We start from the raw sequence: 21,441 nt of genomic DNA, 5'->3' as shown, positions 1-21,441 counted from the left end.
TTTTGTTTTTAGTTTTAGTTGTGCTTTAACCACTTCAGCCCCGGAAGGATTTACCCCCTTAATGACCAGACCATTTTTTGTGATACGGCACTGCATCGCTTTAACTGACAATTGCGCATTTGTGCGGTGCTGTACCGAAATAAAATTGATGTCCTTTTTTTCCCCCACAGATAGAGCTTTCTTTTGGTGGTATGTGATCACCTCTGTGGTTTTTATTTTTTGCGCTATAAACAAAAAAAGACTGACAATTAAAGAAAAAAAAACATTATTTTTTACTTTCTGCTCTAATACATATCCAATAAAAAAAATGTAAAAAACGAATTTCTTCATAAATTTAGGCCAATATATATTCTTCTACATATTTTTGGTAAAAAAAATCTCAACAAGCGTATATAGATTGGTTAGCGCAAAAGTTATAGCGTCTACAAGCTATGGTATAGAGTTATGGACTTTTTATTTATTTTTTATTAGTAATGTCGGCTATCAACGATTTTTAGTGGGACTGCGACATTGCAGCGGACAAATCTGACCCTAAGTGACGCTTTTTGGGGACCAGTGACACCAATACAGTGATCAGTGCTAAAAAAATGCACTGATTACTGTATAAATGATACTGGCAGGGAAGGGGTTAACACTAGGGGGCAATCAAAGGGTTAAATGTGTTTCCTGTTGGTGCAAAATAAAAGGTAAAATAAATAATAATAAAAAAACCCTGAATAAAGTAAATGGTGATTGCGCTGTGATAAGAGGGGAAGGAAGGAGGAGGAAGGGGAAGGGGCTAGCTCAAATGTTTTTTTTGAGATTGTCTCTATTTTTAAACGCGCCCCGTCCCACCAAGCTCGCGTGCAGAAGCGAACGCAGAGGTGAGTAGCGCCCACATATGAAAGCGGTGTTCAAACCACACATGTGAGGTATCGCCGCGATCGGTAGAGCGAGAGCAATAATTCTAGCCCTAGACCTCCTCTGTAAGTCTAAACATGCAACCTGTAGAATTTAAATGTCGCATATGGAGATTTTTAAGGGTAAAAGTTTGTCGCCATTCCAACTTTGAAGCGTGACATGTTGGGTATCAAAAAAAAAATTGGGCTAACTTTACTGTTGTCTTACTTTTTAATTAAAATAAATGTATTTTTAAAAAAAAAAGTGTGCTTGTAAGACCGCTGCGCAAATACGGTGTGACAAAGTATTGCAACGACCGCCATTTTATTCTCTAGGGTGTTAGAAAATATGTATATAATGTTTGGGGGCTCTAAGTAATTTTTGAGCAAAAAAAATGATTTTAACTTAAAACAACAACAAGCTTGAAAAATAGGCTCGGGGCTGAAGGGGTTAATTGAACAAGCTGAAGTTAGAAGACCAAACTCTGTGAATCAGTCTTAGTAAATCCCCCCCTATGTAATTGATCTTCTCAATTCTATCCAAAACTTCAAAAAAGTGCCCGGAGTTTGGCATTTAGCTACTTGCCGCAGTAGATTACTGTAACTGAGTGGCAGCTGCAGGCTCAGCATAAAATAAATGTTGCCGGCTTGCTTCCAGGTTTGCCCCTTTCTGACAACCACAGCGCGATAATGTCAGCAGGTCCCGGCCAATGATTTATGGCTGAGACCTGCTGATTGGCTGTGTCCAATCACAGCACAGAGTCTTGGGTTTACAAACACTCAGAACTCACAGTACACAGAACACTGATCTGGCTGTTTCTCTTCCCTGCAAAGCAGGGAGAAAAAACAGCCAGATCTCTTAGTAAAAGCAGCACATATGACAAACATTACACATTGTAAGGCACACAGTTAGCCCCTTGATTGCCCCTAGATGTTAACCCTTTCCCAGCCAGTGAAAGTGTACAGTATAATCACTGATCACTGTATTAGTGTCACTGTCGATGTAAATGTCAGTCAATTACTGTACTTCCCAGTGAGGTTGTGTTAGTGCCAGATTGTCCGCCACACTATTACAGGCCACAATATAAGTCACTTATCACTGTCAGTATAGCATCATAGCTGCAAAAATTCCACTATATATACCATAGTTTGTAGACACAATAACTTTCACACAAACCAATCAATATACATTTATTAAATTTTTTTACCAATGACATGTAGCACAATACATTTTGGCCTAATCTTTTAAAAAAATTAGATTTGTTAATTTTTTTTATTGGATTTGTTTTATAACAGAAAATAGAAAATATTCGTTTTTTTTCTGATTTTCAGTGTTTTTTTGTTTATATCGCAGAATATAAAAAACCCAGTGTTGATCAAATACCACCAAAAGAAAGCTCTATTTGTGTGAATAAAATGATAAAAACTTAACTTGTGCACAGTGTTACATGACTGCACAATTGACAGTGAAAACAGTGCAGTGCTGAATAGCAAAAAATGGCCTGGCCATGAAAGGGGTAAAACCTTCCGGAATGGTTAATAGGCTCCTAAGCATAAAATATCTAACTTTTTTCATTTTTTTTTTATTACAGGTATTTACAGGTGCATCTAAAAAAAATACAGTATCATCAAAAAGTTAATTTATTTCAGTAATTCAATTCAAAAAGTGAAAACTTATATATTATATAGATTCATTACACACAGAGTGATATATTTCAAGCATTTCTTTCTTTTAATTTTGATGATTATGGCTTACAGCTAGTGAAAACCCAAAATTCAGTATGTCAGAAAATTAGAATATTGTGAAAAAGTTCAATATTGTACAATCATGGTGTCACACTCTAATCAGCTAATTAACTGAAAACACCTGTAAAGGTTTATTGAGCCTTTAAATGGTCTCTCAGTCTGGTTCAGTAGGTTACACAATCATGGGGAAGACTGCAGAAAGTTGTCAAGACGACAGTCATTGACACCCCCCACAAGGAGGGTAAGTCACAAAAGGTCATTGCTAAAGAAGCTGGCTGTTCACAGAGTGCTGTATCCAAGCATATTATTGGAAAGTTGAGTGGAAGGAAAAAGCGTGGTAGAAAAAGGTGCACAAGCAACAGGGATATCCCCAGCCTTGAGAGGATTGTGAAGCAAGGGCCATTCAAGAATTTGGGGGAGATTCACAAGGAGTGGACTACGGCTGGTGTCAGTGCTTCAGGAGCCACCACACACAGACGTATCCAGAACATGGGCTATAAGTGTCACATTCCTTGTGTCAAGCCACTCCTGAACCAGAGAATGTCAGAAGCATCTTACCTGGACTAAGGAGAAAAAGGACTGGACTGTTGTTCAGGGGTCCAAAGTCCTCTTTTCGAATGAAAGTAAAGTTTGCATTTCATTTGGAAATCAGGGTCCCAGAGTCTGGAGGAAGAGTGGAGAGGCACAGAATCCAAGTTGCATGAGGTCCAGTGTGAAGGTTCCACAGTCAGTGATGATTTGTGGAGTCATGTCATCTGCTGGTGTTGGTCCACCGTGTTTTATCAAGTCCAAAGTCAGTGCAGGCTTCTACCAGGAAATTCTAGAGGACTTCATGCTTCCCTCTGCTGACCAGCTTTATTGAGATGCTGAATTCATTTTCCAGCAGGACTTGGCACCTGCCCATAGTGCCAAAAGTACCAATACCTGGTTTAATGATAATATCACTGTGCTTGATTGGCCAGCAAACTCACCTGACTTAAACCCCATAGAGAATCTGTGGGGTATGGTCAAGAGGAAGATAAGAGACATCAGACCCAACAATGCAGACGAGCTGAAGGCCACTATCAAGCAACCTGGGCTTCCATAACACCTCAGCAGTGCCACAAGCTAATCACCTCCATGGCACGCCACATTGATGCAGTAATTCATGCAAAAGGAGCCCCTGACCAAGTATTGAGTGCATACTATACTGTACATGGACATACTTTTCACTAAGCCAACATTTCTGTATTAAAATCCTTTTTTTTTGGTCTTAGTGAATATTATTTTCCTGAGATACTGAATTTTAAGGTTTCACTAGCTGTAAGCCATAAACATCAAAATTAAAAGAAAAAAAGCTTGAAATATATCACCCTGTGTGTAATGCATCTATATAATACATGAGTTTCACTTTTTGAATTCAATTACTGAAATAAATTAACTTTTTGATGATATTCTAATTTTTGGATATGCACCTGTATATAGTGCCAAAATGTATTCAGTGCTTTTTATACTGTACATTCACATTAGTCCGTTCCCTCAAGGAGCTTATGAGCTTAACCCACACAGCCACTGAAAGAACACGCAAACTCCATGCGGACAGTGTCCTGGCTGATAATAAAGTTTCAGGGATACAATTGTTCCAGAACCCAGGGCAGCCTCTAGAACGCGGTACGGTTCAGATCGCTCACTATAGTTTAGCACTTAGTTACTGTATCAGCAAGTGGAAAAAAAAAAGCCATAGGCTATTTAAATACATCCAATAGATGGCAGAGGCGAGTCGACATCCGGGAGTATGCTGTCAATAAGAAGAGAAGAAAAAAAAAAATCATGTATACAGTGCAGGCAAGGACGAGAGAGTTTACTGTGTGTATGACACCGAGAGGAAAGACTTGGGAGAGCTAGCAGCCTGCTGTTTCGCAGTCGAGTCCGGGTGCTTGTGACAGCTGTAACCATGCAGGCTGAATCAGGAATTGTGGCTGATTTCGACGTAGGCGAAGACTTTAACGAAGAGCCGAAGACGTATTACGAGCTGAAGAGTCAACCTTTAAATTACAGGTCAGTGACATCTGCTTGGTGACAGCGCTTTTCCTATTGGTGAGGCTGCAGCGGGAAAATTCTGGGCTCGATACAGAAAGGTTAAAATAACGGCATATGTCTATATATATATTCCTTATGACGGCTATTCCCTATATGGCATCGCTGTAAAAGATTTAAAGGACCATGATACCTAGATAAAAAAAGTTACGTTGTATGCATTATATGAAAGAGCTACTATTAGCATTCAAGAAAAGTCGCAACGCTTGCAGAAATTCTCTTATTCTACATTGGTGCAACTTTACTGTGCAGCTCTCATTAGCTGTCATTAGGTATTTAAATGACAGTTGCCCATGTTCTCTTAGAAGACTATAAGACAGGAAACCTACTGTGCATTTCCAGATATTATTCTCTAGCAGGCCAACTTGATTTGAAATATCTGATCACCCAGAAAAACTTACAATTTAACAGTCGTTTAATTTCTACAAATTCTTTGACATTGATGTAACTTTACTGTACAGCTCTCATTGGCTGTCAAGAGCTAGTTAAATGACAGTTGCCCATGTCGTCTTATAAGACTACAAGCCGGTAAGTCAACTGTACATTTGCAAATATTCTACTTCAATAGACCAACTTGCTTTGAAATATTTGAAAAATTTAGGTTAACCTTCAAATCCCAAAAACTTCAATTTGGTGGCCTTTTATGTTCTACGAGTCCCTTGATATTGATGTACCTTTACTGAGACTCATCATTAGCCATCAAGAGGTAAATGACAGTTGGGAGTGTTCTGTCCTAAGACTGCAAGACAGGAAGTTCACTGTGCATTTGCAAATATTGTTCTCGAATATACCAACTAGACTTGAAATTTCTGATCACCCTGAGCAAAATCAAAAATCTTAAAAACCAAGTACGCCGATTTGGTTCTCTTTTTATTTCTACGAGACCTTTGACGTTGATGTAACTTTACTTACAGCATTCATTGGCTGTCACTAGGTCGCTAAATGACAGTTGGGAGTGTTCTGTCATAAGACTACAAGACAGGAAGTTCACTGTGCATTTGGAAATATTGTTCTCCAGTATCTCAACTTGATTTGAAATTCCTGAAAAAATTAGGTTAACCTACAAATGTACTCAAAACCCAAGTACATTGATTTGGTGGCCCTTTCATTTCCATGAGTCCTTTGACAATTGGTGCAACTTTACTGTTCAGCTCTCAGTAGCTGTGAAAACGTAAATGACAGTTGCCTGTATTCTCTAATGCCGCGTACACACGGTCGGACTTTTCGGGTACAAAAGTCCGACAGACTTTCGACGGACTTTTGTCAGACTTTCGGCGGACTTGCGGCAGACTTTCTTACGAACGGACTTGCCTACATACAATCAAACAAAAGTCCGATGGATTCATAGTACACCGGACTAAAATAAGGAAGTTGATAGCCAGTAGCCAATAGCTGCCCTAGCATGGGTTTTTGTCCGTCGGACTAGCATACAGACGAGCGGATTTCTGGGTCCGGCGTAGTTACGACGTAAAGATTTGAAGCATGTTTCAAATCTAAAGTCCGTCAGATTTGCGGCTGGAAAAGTCCGCTGAAAGTCCGGGGAAGCCCACACACGATCGGCTAGTCAGCCAGCTTTAGTCCGTCAGCGTCCGTCGGACTTTTGTAGACGAAAAGTCCGACCGTGTGTACGCGGCATAAGACTACAAGACAGGAAGTTCTCTGTGCATTTTGGAAATATTGTTCTCCAGTATACCAACCTGATTTGAAATATCTGAAAAATTTTGGGCTGACCTACGAATGTTCTCAAAAGCCAAGTATATAAATTTGGTGGCTCTTTATTTTATAAGAGTCCTTTGATATTGATGTAGCTTTACTGTTTAGTTCTCATTAGCTGTGAAAAAGTAAATGACAGTTGCCAGTGTTCTTCTTTAAGACTACAAGGCAGGAAGTTCAATGTGCATTTGGAAATATTGTTCTCCAGTATACCAACTTCATCTGAAATATGTGGAAACTTTGGGTTACCCTAAGATATGTCCTTAAAACCCAAATATATCAATTTAATGGCTCCTTTCATTTCTACATGTCTGGACCGTTCTAGGCTACTTTGCAGTCTAGAACTGTGGGGAAATAGGTTGCTGGATTGTATTATCAGCTAGGGGAACTGTGAGCTCTTTGACGTTCGTTACAAAATAGAATGTTCTGCTATGTACGGTGATAATGAATGCTTTTTACTGCTATGAAATGCCCAGTTCTATTCAGAATTCTAGTTGGCATTCAAGGTTAGCTTGCAGATTAATTGCTGCCTCAGCATTATTGTCAGTTGAATTATTTCTTGTGACATTGGGTTGCCGTTTGGTCACCTCAAGCTGTGACGTGAAGTTGTGACGTTGCAAACGTTTGTTCCGCTGTGGGACATCTTGCCCGGGTCCGTGTTCTGTAGCAAACATGGACAATTAACGAGCATCCCAGGTTAGCGGTGGACTTCTAGCATCCTAATAAGTTGTGTGTACGGGTAATGCTAGCAGATTCCATTGCATAATAACATTGAAGATTTACTGCCTGCTTTGGTTTAGAACTTTTTCAGTATTTCATAGTTAATTGCACTTAAAGTGAACCTGTCATGTCTATTTCAATATACCTGGTGACTCAGCTTCAGCTCCACCTTGGAGTTCAGCCACACCTCCCACCCCCATCATCACACAATCCAATAAGAGGGCTGGTGTTGGCCGTTGAGGTACTGCAGTTGGTTTGAGCAAAGGAAGAAGATTTGTTGAAAGTTAACCATTACCTGCTTGGATTGGGAAAAGGAGCAGGCACATATGAGCAGGCTACGTGAGGCTTAAAAGCTTACCACTCAGAAGTCCTATTCTATGGAAAGCAGACTACCTAAGGACTGACAGTTGACCACTCAGGAATCCTATGCTATGGAAAGCAGACTTCCTAAGGACTGACAGTTGACCACTCAGGAGTCCTATTCTATGGAAAGCAGACAATACCTAAGGACTGACAGTTGACCACTCAGGAGTCCTATGCTATGGAAAGCAGACTACCTAAGGACTGACAGTTGACCACTCAGGAATCCTATGCTATGGAAAGCAGACTTCCTAAGGACTGACAGTTGACCACTCAGAAGTCCTATTCTATGGAAAGCAGACTTCCTAAGGACTGACAGTTGACCACTCAGGAGTCCTATGCTATGGAAAGCAGATTACCCAAGTATTGACAGTTGACCACTTAGGAGTTCTATGTTATGGAAGGCAGGCTACGCAAGGATTGACAGTTGACCACTCAAGAATCCTAAGTTATGGAATACAGGCTACACAAGAATTGACAGTTGCAGGAATTCTACATTATGGAAAGCAGACAGTAGTGCCCCGTGATCCCCATTACCCAGAATTACCCGAATTGGATAAGCTATGGAGGAAGATTGGGGAGATTTTGGAGCCGGGGCAAGCAAGTATGTGTTTGTATTGGCTTTATAGCAAACTTGTTACTTTGTCTGGTCTAGGGTACTCATAGGAGCCGTGTGCTCCTTTCTCTATTGGTAGTAAAGGCATTTTAAATGACAGGTTCACTTTAAAAGAAAAAAAAATACATTTGCTTTGTGGGAAAGCGCTACTAAAGACAATCAGAGGAATGTATGAGAAAACCTCAACACACGTGTTATGCGATATTAGACTTTTATGTCACTTTGCTGTGCCGTCTGCTGATCTGTTAGCTGCCTTTGCAGGCAAATGATAGAAGTTAGTTGTCTAGTGCTGGAAAACACTGCGACCCGCTAGTCAAACTTAGTTCTGGTTGTCTTCTGTTCTACTGAAGTCTTTACATACTTATCTATCTATGGTTATTAAAGGAGAACCCTTTTGTTGGATCAAGAAGGAATGTGTACTGTGTCAGATTTTTAGAGCCACCTGTGTGCCCCTTGGTGGGACTTCCTTGCTCCTACAGGGGATTTTTGGTAGTGCACCCGTGACCACCCCTCATTATTCAGTACTGGTCACTGATCGAATACTACACATAGAAAACAATCAAATGTAGCACGTAGAAGCCATTAATCACTAATTAAATGTGTGCTATGAATTGCAAATTGCTAAGGGTTCATCGAGAACATTTTAATAGCGTCATAATGCTATCAAAATCTTTCTTTGTTGCCTATCCTGAGCCTAGGTTCACACTTGTGCATGCGCAGGTTGCAGGTACAGCAGCCCAGTCATTTGAATAGGCTGCTGTTCTCATGAGAAACACGAGGAAAGAAGTCCCTGTTTTAAAAATGCGTTGCGCGAAACATGGTGCTACGCCACGTGGGTACCGATGGTGAGGGTGCTATTAAGAATTTTATGGCACCCCCGTGCATCTGCTTAGAACAGCACATTTCTGTGCAGGTCAGGAACATGCATGATTATGCACACGTTACCAAGCCGCACACATGTGAACCCAGCCTTGGGGTTTGTTTAGACTTACAGTTGGGGTTAGTATAAACACATGGTTGAAACGCGGTTTTATCCCCCCCCCCGTTAAAGTGTTACTATACCCACAAAAGTATAATAAGTCTGTATATACAGTAAAGCATGCTTGTTATACTCACTGTGGAACCTAAGGGGTTAATCCTTCGCATTGTGTAAAAAGGATATTTGATCCTGTTTTTTCTGATCCTCCCCTTCTTCCACTGTCCCTAATCCATCTGCTGATAGTACAGGGCCCTAGGAGTCACTCTGCACATGCTCAGCTTGGTGTGTATTGCTAAAGAGTTTTTTTTTTCTTGGAAGCGTGCATGTGATCAGCACAGGGCCAATCAGCACTGTCTAGACAGAGGGTCAGGGGTCATGCAGCCTCATAGGACAGTCAGAGGAGAATGAAAACTCCTCCTACAAGCTTTAACCAGATACTGATAGAAGTCACAAGACTGCTATATAATGCTGATGAGAAAAGGTATATAGCAGTTTATATTTAGTAAATTTATTTCATTTCCACGTTCTGCGTACTGTGGGAGACCAGATATAGTGAATGCAGGCTCCTGGGTTTAGTAACCGTTTAAGCTGCAACTGGGGGTGTTCATGATCTGCGGCTGTGATTCTTTCCTTTGTGGTCGCGGCAAACGTTTTTTTATCCTGTTGCATTCAGCAGCTCAATGTGGCCCATTCAAGTAAATGGGGCTGCTCTGCAACCACATGCAGTGTACGCAGTTGCTACACGGTGATGGGACATTTGCAGGATTAACAAAGGCGGTGAGTAGCTGACTTATCGTCTCCCCACTGCCCGTCAAACTCCTTTGAATTGCAGCTGCAGCAATAACCGAGATATCACCCTTCATATCCAGCGACGTACTGGTACATCACTGGACTGGAAGCAGTGAAACGCCAGGATAAGCATATACTGTCTAAATATAAGAGTCCTGTGTATTCTTCCTTGAATCTTGGTGTGCTTTATGTATTTCTTCCAGATCTGTGCAGTAATCCAGTGTGACACTTTGACTTCCTGTAATAAAGACCGGTCACTGCTGCTCTCTCTCCTTGTGCAGGGTGACTGGTCTTGTCTCCGCCCCCTCCTGTAGTCTTCTGCAGGCACCCTGTAGTGGGTGGAGCCTGCTGGGCCCCTCCCACAGCTCTGCTCTCTGTACAGGCTATTTACATCACAGGGATGATGTCACTGATAATTCTACAAAGTAATAAAAGGTGTTTGGTGAACACAAAATAAATTTATAACTTTTGCAGCTATCTATTTATTTTTTTTGTTGTAATATTTTACATGTACCCGGAGTTCAGCTTGAAACTCGTTCGTTAGATCATTAAAATAAAACTGAAGGCAGAACTTTTTTTTTTAGTTTTCGATGGCGTGGAGAAGGATTAGAACACCTGTCAGGTTTTTGATGCTCTCTGTGCCCCCGTTGGGGAGATTTACCCGCTATCTGTGTCCTGTTTACCATTATCACTGAGAGGGAAAGAAAATCCAACATTTTGGGCTGTCACCAGAACGGGAATAAAGGAGGAAATCTTCCAATGGGGACACTAGTTCTGGTGACAGTCAGGCATTCCCTCACTTAGGAGAGAATTTTTCTCACTTCCTGTTTGGGCTGTAGGACAGGAAGTGAAGGGAAATCTCCCCAATGGGACATAGACGGTAAAATCTAACAGGGGTTATAAAAGAAATCATCAGAAATTTAAAATAAGTTTTGCCTTTAGTTTTACTTTACCCTCCAAATTACCGCAGATCACAAATTGAGTAGTTGGTGTCATTCAATGTCATTTTTGTGCTATCTGGAGGTTGGTTTGAGATTGGTTATCATTGATTATCAGATAAGATGTCACACTGATATTGGCAGCATAGGCATGCAGTAGTAATGTTTTAGGTAATTTATCAAAGCAAAGTTCAATCGGTATAGTGCAAGTAACCTGAAGCAACCAATCAGAATTCATCTTTTACTGTTTTGACCGTCATTTTACTGTGGCAGGTCGGCACGATCCCGCGAACCGTCGTAGCTATACACACGCGCCGGCTCCACTGCGGGGGTACTGATGCTCGTGGCCAACGGTCGCGATGACCGCCGGCCACGAGTGATCGCGAGCACGAGGGACGGAACACGGAAGTGTGTGTGTAAGCACACAAATCCCTGTTCTGTTCTGAGAAGAGTGACAGATCGTGTGTTCCTATTAGCTAGGAACCACGATCCGTCACTTCCACCAGTCAGTCCCCTCCCCCTTCAGTTACAATTACCTCCCAGGGAACACAGTTAACCCCTTCACCGCCCCTAGTGTTAACCCCTTCACTGCCAGTGACATTTTTACAGTAATCAATGCATTTTTATAGCACTGATCGCTGTATAAATGACAATGGTCCCAAAATGGTGTCAAAAGTGTCCAATGTGCCCGCCATAATGTCGCAGTTCCAATAAAAATCGCAGATCGCCGCCATTACTAGTAAAAAATAAAAAATAAAAATATTATACATCTATCCCCTATTTTGTAGACACTATAACTTTTGCGCAAACAAATCAATTGCTTATTGTGATTTTTTTTTTACCAAAAATATGTAGAAGAATACATATTGGCCTAAACTGATATTTATTATAGCAAAAAGTAGAAAATATTGTGTTTTTTTCAAAATTGTCGGCCTTTTTTTGTTTATAGCGCAAAAAATAAAAACTGCAGAGATGATCAAATACCACCAAAAGAAAACTCTATTTGTGGGGAAAAAAAGGACGGCAGTTTTGTTTGGGTGCAAAGTCGCAGGACTGCGCAATTGTCCGTTAAAGCGACGCAGTGCCGAATCGCAAAAAATGGCCTCGTCATTCAGCAGCCAAATCTTCCGGGGCTGAAGTGGTTAAAGTAGAACTAAAGACAACACTTTTTTTTAACACTTTAGTTAGCATGAGGAAGCGTTACAGCTGTCATTTTCTTTTACATTGCTATTTGTGAAGATTTCCCTTTACTTCCTGTCCCACAGCCAAAACAGGAAGTGAAAAAAAGATCCCTTCTCAGTTAGAGAATCCCTGGCTGTCACCAGAACTAGTGTCCCCATTGGAAGATTTCCCTTCTATTCCGGTGACAACGCAATATTTGGAATTTTCTTTTATTTTCAGTGATAAAGGTATACAGGATAAGTAAAGAGGATGGATCTCCCTAATAGGGGCACAGACGACAATAAAAACCTGACAGGGGTTCTAATCCCTCTACACTCTATCCAACACTAATGTTTTCCCTAATAAGGAGTCAGTGTTGTTTGGTTTCTTTTACTGAGGTTTTTATTGCGGTCTGTGTCCCCATTAGATATACACTATATTACCAAAAGTATTGGGACGCCTGCCTTTACACACACATGAACTTTAATGGCATCCCAGTCTTAGTCTGTAGGGTACAATATTGAGTTGGCCCACCCTTTGCAGCTATAACAGCTTCAACTCTTCTGGGAAGGCTGTCCACAAGATTTAGGAGTGTGTCTATGGGAATGTTTGACCATTCTTCCAGAAGTGCATTTGTGAGGTCAGGCACTGATGTTGGATGAGAAGGCCTGGCTCACAGTCTACACTTTAATTCATCCCAAAAGTGTTCTATCGGGTTGAGGTCAGGACTCTGTGCGGGCCAGTCACGTTCCTCCACCCCAAACTCGCTCATCCATGTCTTTATGGACCTTGCTTTGTGCACTGGTCCAAATCAGTTGGTGGAGGGAAGATTATGGTGTGGGGTTGTTTTTCAGGGGTTGGACTTGGTCCCTTAGTTCCAGTGAAGGGAACTCTTAAGGCGTCAGCATACCAAGACATTTTGGACAATTTTGTACTCCCAACTTTATGGGAACAGTTTGGGGATGGCCCCTTCCTGTTCCAACAAGACTGCGCACCAGTGCACAAAGCAAGGTCCATAAAGACATGGATGGGCGAGTTTGGGGAGGAGGAACTTGACTGGCCTGCACAGTCCTGACCTCAACCAGATAGAACACCTTTGGGAAGAATTAGAGCGGAGACTGCAAGCCAGACCTTCTCGTCCAACATCAGTGCCTGACCTCACAAATGCGCTTCTGGGAGAATGGTCAAACATTCCCATAGACACACTCCTAAACCTTGTGGACAGCCTTCCCAGAAGAGTTGAAGCTGTTATAGCTGCAAAGGGTGGGACAACTCAATATTGAACCCTCAAGGATTTTCATCTTAATGCATTCTATGCATTAAGGTGAAAAAACTCCTGTGATGCAGCTGCCCCCACCAGAGCCCCCCTTTTACTTACCTAAACCTGGTCTTTCCAGCCAGTGTCTCGGGTCCTGATTGTAAAGATTGATAGCAGCACAGCCATTGGCTCCTGCTGCTGTCAATCAAATGTAATGACGCAGGAGGCGGGGGGGCGGGGCCGAGTCCTGCTGTCTGTGTCAATCGACGCAGCAGCAGGACACGGTAGCGTGCCCGCACGAGTGCCCCGAGGGAGAGCGGCTCTTCAATGGGACACTCGAGAAGAGGAGGAGCCAGGAGTGCCGCTGAGGGACCCCGGAAGAGGAGGATCAGGGCCATAACATGTTTGTTATTATTATATATTTTTTTTTTAAACCCGAACCTTTACATATCCTTTAAAGTTCATGTGTGTGTAAAGGCAGGTGTCCCAAAACTTTTGGCAATATAGTGTATTTTATACCCCTATTTGTCCTGCTGACAACCACGGGATGGAAATTGTGGGAGAAAAATCCAAAATTTTGATTATCATTGGAATAATGAGGGATTCTTCCTAAGGGGACACTTGTGGGGACAGCTGTATGAAAAGGGGATTTTACATAATTTCCTTTCACTTTCTATGATATTTACAGGAAGTGCAAGGAATTTTTCACAGTGGGACACAGATGTAAAAAAATAGTTTTTTCCGACGGCAAAACCGCCCATGTGGATCCCCACACATTTCCTTCCTTGAATTCCTGTGTGGTCCTGCTGTGTCACACATTTCACAGAGCCTGCCTTCTGAACTACAGAGGTGCTGAGAGGAGGAGTTTCAGGAGTCACTGTCTACAGGCAGCAAGGTACAATGGGATATGTAGTCCTCCAAAGGTGATTAGATGCTGCAAAGCATGCAGGGTGTCCAGGAAGTTCTGGAAAGAGATGGCAGAACTCACATTAGGAAAGGAAATGTTTTTTTTTTAAGTAAGCTTATATTGGATATTATTATTATACAGGATTTATATAGTGCCAACAGTTTTCACAACATTTTACAAAATAAAGGAAGACATTACAGTTCTAATACAATTTAATTATTGTCAGTATCGTTATTACAATGCTGATGTTATAAAATAAAAGTGTATGCCATGATCATAGAACTTCTTTTGAAGCCCAACTCCAGGAAACTTAAAGGGTAGCTCCATTTTTATGGTAAAAAAAATAGGTAATTAAAAAATAATAATAATATAACAAAATCATATACAGGTGCATCTCAAAAAATTTGAATATTATCAAAAAGTTAATTTATTTAAGTAATTCAATTCAAAAAGGGGAAACTCATATATTATATAGATTCATTACACACAGGGTGATATATTTCAAAAATGGTAACTCAATTTTTATGAGAAAAAATAATAGTAAATTAAAAAAAATAATAATAAAATTACAGTCATATACAGGTGCATCTCAAAAATATTAGAATATCATCAAAAAGTTAATTTATTTCAGTAATTCAATTCAAAAAGGGAACTCATATATTATATAGATTCATTACACACAGAGTGATATATTTAAAAAATGGTAACTTCATTTTTATGGGGAAAAAAAAAAAATAGTACATGAAAAAAAAAAAAATAATAATATAACAACAATCATATACACTGTACAATTTAAACACAGGTCATATTGTAATGGAATGTTAATAAAATTCAAATTTACTTTTCAGTCTGTAATGCCGTCATTTTCTGTAAAATGCAATATGGCCACCTGGAGGCGCTCTGTACACAGATGGTGTACCTGCATTTGGAGTGAAGGTTATCAGCGTTTTGTACGTGCATCTAAATGCGCATAAGTGCGCATGTATGACAGTAAATTTATTCCAATGGTCACAATAAACCAATATTCTGGGCAGTAGAATGCATTTACGATGAACGCAATGTGCGCGTATATGTGCATATATAAGTGACATTAGAGGCATTTTCAGGTAAAAAAAAATCCAGCATATTTGGATCGTTACCATGCGCTTTCAAAACTTGCCAATTGAGTTCAACAGGGCTGCGCTGCAACCGGACTGAGAACAAGTGCGTCCAATATTCCGGGAGTCGAGGACGCTCGCTCGGGTCTCCCGCAGGATGCAACAGGGCAACGCTGGGGATGACATCAGCGGGAGGCGGGAAAAGGGGGCGTGGCTAATGCTTGGCTCGTTCCTGCCAATCACCGTAGGTATACGTCGGCTCCTTTAAGAGCCATAGCAGGCGCGCAAGTGCCCGCTGCAGGACAGGGGACCCGATGCGCGTGCCTGGCAGCCGCGCCGTCCACCTGCGATCGCGGGAAAGGAATCCAGAATGAGGATCTGTCAATGTAAACAAACAGATCCCCTTCTTGACAGGGGAGTTCAGAGTGATCTGCTGTTCCTAGTGATCAGGAACAGTGATCTCTCTTCTCCTCCAGTCAGTCCCCTCCCCCACAGTTAGAAACCCTCCCAGGGAACACATTTAACCCCTTGATTGCCCCCTAGTGTTAACCCCTTCCCTGCCAGTGTCATTTATACAGTAATCAGTGCATTTTTGTAGCACTGATCGCTGTATAAATGTCAGTGGTCCCAAAAATGTGTCAAAAGTGTCCGATCTGTCTGACACAATGTCGCAGTCCCGCTAAAAATTGCAGATCGCCGCCATTACTAGTAAAACAAATAAATAATAAAAATGCCATAAATCTATCCCCTATTTTGTAGACGCTATAACTTTTGCGCAAACCAATCAATATACGCTTATTGCGTTTTTTTTTTTTTTTGTTTTTTACCAAAAATATGTAGAAGAATACATATCGGCCTAAACTGATGAAGAAATTAGTTTTTTACAAATTATTTTGAGGATATTTATTATAGCAAAAAGTAAAAAATATTGTTTTTTTTTTAAAAAAAAAATTGGCGCTCTTTTTTTTGTTGTCAGTTAAAGCGACACAGTGCCGTATCGCAAAAAAATGGCCTGGTCATTAAGGGGGAAATTGTTCCGGTCTGTAAGTGGTTAAGTTGCACCATTCTAAACAGGTGCCATTGAAAAGAATGACTGTGACTTTTCATGCGATCTGTCACGTTCCAAGTCACATGACAAGTCACCGAAGTGTGAATGGAGCCCTAGTGAGATATATCCTCATTTCCTGTCCTGTTGCTGACATATCCCTGGTACAGCTCTGAGGTCCCGTGCCTCTCTTCCTCCAGCCGCTGGTGTTCCGTCATTTCCCCGCGCTGCCTGTGTACAAAAGTAGTGAAGCCGCACAGCACTGATCTGTTACATAAAAAATTATTATTCTTCCAGCAGTAAGGCTAGATTCACACTTTGTCTATGGGAAAGCAAAATCAATTTTTTTTAAACATTTTTTTAGTTTGAATACTTGGATTTGGCATTAACCCCTTGCAGTCCCTGTATAGCAGAGCTTAGACTTGGGGAGAAGCAGCACAATAAGCCAGTCAATTGCGCCGCAGTGCCAGGAGCACGCTGATAGGAGGAGATAGCAGAGAGATGTCCTGCTTCTTCTTTCACTGTACAGTCTCAAATAGGGGGAGGGACAAGTCCTGTAAGTGAAAAGGTAACTGCAGCAGAGAAAAAATCAGGTCTCCCGTCCTGCCAGACAGGGCTGTGCTGTGTCACTCTCAGGACGGGTTGTATGGTGTCTGTCTGTGTATTTGGCCTGCAGTCTAGCATTACCGCTATATTCTAGCTATAAGCCGTAACTTCCCCCAGTTTGTGTGTGAATGCCGGGACACAGAGGACACGTCTTTCCTGAGCTATGCTGGGAGTGGATATGTTGACGCGGCAAAGCAAATCCCATTGTCAGCAGGAGATTACATAATAGTCAACATCCCACATCAGTCAGGAAAACCTGCAGACCAACTTTCTTATACTAACAAACCAGGTTCACAGCTCACGTTGTTTTGTCTTTGTGAAGATGATCCTCACTGCAGGGCATAGGCACCTCCATAGGTCATATGTGCTGAAATTAAAAGCAGGTCTATACTAGGCCCCCCAAACTAGAACCCACAAACATTATTTATATATATATATATATATATTTAGCAGAGCCCCTGGGTCTTTCAAATGTCATTTTTTTGGAACACATGAATTAAAAAAAAAAACAAAAAAAAACAGTAAAGTTAGCCCAATTTTTTTGTATAATGTGAAAGATGATGTTACACCGAGCAAATAGATACCAAACATGTCAGGCTTTGAAATTGCGCACACTCGTGGAATGGCGACAAACAACGGTACTTAAAAATCTCCATAGGCAACGCTTTAAAAATTTCTACAGGTTACATAGTAACATAGTTACATAGTAGGTGAGTTTGAAAAAGGACACAAGTAAGGTTACCACGTTAGTTAGAGGAGATCTAGTGGTAGAATTATTGCTCTTGATGATCGCGGAGATACCTCACATGTGCGGTTTGAACACCGTTTACATTTGCGGGCACGACTTACGTAGGCGTTCACTTCTGCGCGCGAGCACGGAGGGAGGGGGCACTTTAAATTTTTTTCTTTTTTCTTAATTATTTTATTTCTTTTTTTTTTTTTTAATTTTTACACTGTCTCTTTTAAAAAAAAAAATCTGATAATTTTTATTGCTGTCACTTTGGCAGCCGAGTAATCCTGGAAGTGATATCATGACATCGCTTCTGGGTTTCTAGATTGGAGACTCGATCATTCAGGTCTTCGGCCAGCCGGTGGATGTGTTGCCCGGGCCTCCCGGTGGGACGGGGCAGCCCAGGAGAGCTGCAGAAGGCGGCGGGGAGGGGGCTTTTAGCCACATCAGTTGTTATCTAGAAAGCCAACCGCTGGCTCTAAACAATGGTAACGGGGTGACCCTGGGAACGCATATTTGCGTATGGTCGGCGTGAAGGGTTTTTAACCGATAAGTACAATTTTTCCCATTCCTCTGACCTCACCTAACTCACCCTCCCCATTCATAGATGTCTACTTACCTGGATCCAATGCAGCAGCCGCTCAGTACAGGACCTGGAAGCCAACAATACCTAAACTTTAGCTTTAGGGTCCTTTCACACGGGACGGATCCGTGATGATCCGCCCCGTGAACATCCGCTTGCTCTGCGGGGATCGCTCCGTGGATCCCCGCTGAGCAGGCAGATGACAGGTCCATCGCTGCACACTGTGCAGCGACGGACCTGTCAGAGCACTGCTCTCCCCTATGGGGGATCGGATGATGACGGACCATAGAGTCCGTCGTCACCCGATCCAATCCGAAAACGGATGAAAAAGTAGGTTTTTGCTCCGTTACACTTTTTCGGATCGGAGCGGGTCGGATGTCAGCGGACACGTCACCGCTGACATCCGACGCTCCATAGAGGTCTATGGAGGGTCCGTTCAGATCCGCCTAAAAAACTGACAGGCGGACCTGAACGGATCGTTCATGTGAAAGAGGCCTTAGACTTTTTCACACTTGTGCGACTTGTCCTGTTGCATGACAATTTGCACCCCATAATTTACAATGAGTACCGTTCATATCTATGCAACTTCAAGTCGCAGCGACCTCAAGGTAGTCCCTGCACTACTTTGATCTGACTTTGATGCCACTTGAGGTTCATAGACCTCAAGATTACACAGGCATTGCTGCAAGTTGAAGTCGCATCAAAAGTCCCACGACTTTCCGGTCATACAAGTGTGTGAAAGGGGCCTAAATGATACCACTAGAGGTGGAGGGGTTGAATCAGTATAAAGTCATATGCAAATTTTGACTTTTCATTTAAAAATCAAGCCTAGCCCCACCCCTTCTGTGTTTAGGGTTTTACTAATGATTAGTGAAGCAGCAGCCCACAACTTTAACCACTCGCCCTTCGCCAACAGCACATTTATGTGATGGCGGGCGGCTCCCTGGTGGGCACCAGTACATCGTGCCGAACTTCCTGGTTAAGGGCTCATGCACGCAGGACGTTTTTGTAGCTGCTTTAAGGGGCACCTGCCGTTTTTTTTTTTTTTTTACTGCCTCTGAACTCTCCTCCATGTTAACCTGTGTCCATAGGCTGTAACCAGCTTTTAGTCGTGTTTAGCGTTTTTAGCCGATTTTACATTATACAGAGAGTTTTTACTGCCAAAAAACGCTAAACGCGCATAAACGCTATTCAAAAACACAGCTAAATGCATGTTTTTAACACTGCTTATTCCCGGCAGCAGCGCTGGCGTTTTTAAAACGTCCTGTGTGCATGAGGCTTTAGAGGTGTGCATGCGCACACGCCCCCTGCTGACCTGTGCTGTGACTGGACACAGTATGATTTTGGCTGTATACCTGCTGATCAGCTGTGGCCAATCACAGAACAGAGATCTGTGTGTTTATGAACACACCACATAGATTCTGGATGGATCCCTCCCTGCTTTCAGTTACCGTTCAGAACTAAGCAAGGAGAGACTCCAGCCAGATCTGTAAGAGCCCTTTCACACTGGGACGGTGCGGGCGTTAGCAGTAAAGCACCGATAAATTTAGCAGCGCTTTACCGCTGTTATAGCGGCGCTTTTTGGCTACTAGTGGGGCGTTTTTAACCCCTGCTAGCGGCTGAAAATAGGGTTAATAGCGCCCATGTTGTGGCGCTGTCGAAGCGCTTTGCAGGTGCTATGGTAGCGCTGCCCATTCATTTCAATGGGCAGGGGCATTTTAGGAGTGGTGTATACAACGCTCCCCCACCGCCCCAAAGATGCGGCTTGCAGGACTTTTTTTCCCGTCCTGCAAGCGCACCGCCCCAATGCGAAAGCACTGGGGCTTTCACACTGGGTGTTTTGAGATGCGCTTTATAGGTGCTTTACAGGCGCTATTTTTAGCGCTAAAACGCCTGAAAAGCGCACCAGTGTGAAAGGGGTCTTAGTATAAGCACCACACATATATTTGTTAGGCACACAGTAGAGCTGGACAATTCTGGGAAAAATGAGAATCACATTTTTTTTTGCTTAGAATTAAAATCATGTTTCTCGCGGCGTAACATCCTCTTTCACATTATACAAAAAAATTGGGCTAAATGCTTTGTTAAGATCGCGAGGGGGGAAAAAACACAATCTCGATTCCTAGCACACAGTTGAACCCTTGATTGCCCTCCTGAACACTCCTTTCACCCAGCCTGTGTCATTAGTACAATGTACAGTATTATCACTGATCACTCTATTAGTGTCACTAGCAGCACCTTTTCAGTGTCAATTAGTCAGTTAGTGATCCTCCCAGCCAATGTCTGTTAGCACCAGATTGTCTGCCACACTATCACAGGCACAATATAATTCACTGATCACCGCCAATACTAGTATGGATCAGTAACTTGATCATGATCAGAATTATACTGGTGTCCCCAATAGTATAGTGTCCCCAAAAAACTCAGCTTGGTTTTTAGGAAAAGCATGTAGCAGAATTCATTTTGGCTTAAATGTATGAAGAAATTCCATTTTATTGGATACGTTAGTAGAAAGTAGAAAATATGCTTTATATTTTTATATTTATATTTTTATATTTATATTTTTCATAATTTTTGGTATTCTTTCATTGATATAATAAAAAATAAAAACCCTGGTGGCGATCAAATACCTCCAAAGAAAAGCTCTACTTGTGTGAAAAAAAAAAAAAATTGCATACAGTGTTGCATGACCGTGCAATTACCAGAAGTAGCGCAGTGCTGAATAGCAAAAAATCCTCTGGTCATGAAGGGAGCAAAACCTTCCAAAAGTCAAGTGGTTTAAGGGCTGGTTTACACCAGATGCATTTTTAAACGCAGAAAAATGAATGTATTCCAACAAGCCTAGTTTAGACCATTGCAGTGCTTTCATGTGCGTTTAAAAAAAAAAACAGCATGCTGCAGTTTACCGCACTGGAACAAACGTAAACGCACACGAACAAGTGCAAATACACATGAATGCGTGCAAACACATGTAAGTGCAACAACTTAGTACAAAAAAAAAACTTTAAATAAGGGAAGAAAAAAAAATCACAAAAACGCACTGAAAACTCACATGCCGAAATGCACTGTGAAGGCAAAGATTTTGTTGTAAACGCCCCTAAGGATCTTTAATAAAAGAGAAGTATGGGTATTTTTTTTTTTTTTTTTTTAGAATCATACTTACCTAGGTGGATGTAGCATCGGTCCCCCGCAGGCTCTAAGACTGGGAACTGAGCGATCAAACACCACTGAACGCTCGG

At 41.8% G+C, this 21,441-nt stretch overlaps 1 protein-coding gene across 15 annotated transcripts in view; it reads left to right on the top strand.

The window, feature by feature from the left end:
• Nucleotides 1-4,097: 4,097 nt before the first annotated feature.
• Nucleotides 4,098-21,441, top strand: part of MITF (melanocyte inducing transcription factor) — a 367,954-nt gene continuing 350,610 nt past the window's right edge. For 5 of the 15 annotated variants that reach the window (XM_073592105.1, XM_073592101.1, XM_073592103.1 and 2 more), the window contains exon 1: nucleotides 4,099-4,661. In XM_073592105.1, the coding sequence (XP_073448206.1) occupies nucleotides 4,558-4,661 (104 nt within the window). In that variant the 5' untranslated portion in view covers nucleotides 4,099-4,557. Of the gene's footprint in view, nucleotides 4,662-7,617; nucleotides 8,098-21,441 lie in introns of those variants that run through there. The other 10 variants (XM_073592108.1, XM_073592106.1, XM_073592104.1 and 7 more) reach the window with 4 other exon arrangements.

Source organism: Aquarana catesbeiana, linkage group LG07, assembly GCF_042186555.1.
Source record: "Aquarana catesbeiana isolate 2022-GZ linkage group LG07, ASM4218655v1, whole genome shotgun sequence".
Taxonomy (NCBI): Eukaryota; Metazoa; Chordata; class Amphibia; order Anura; family Ranidae; genus Aquarana; species Aquarana catesbeiana.
Note: the sequence above shows the minus strand (reverse complement) of the source record. Positions and strands in the feature narration are given on the sequence as shown.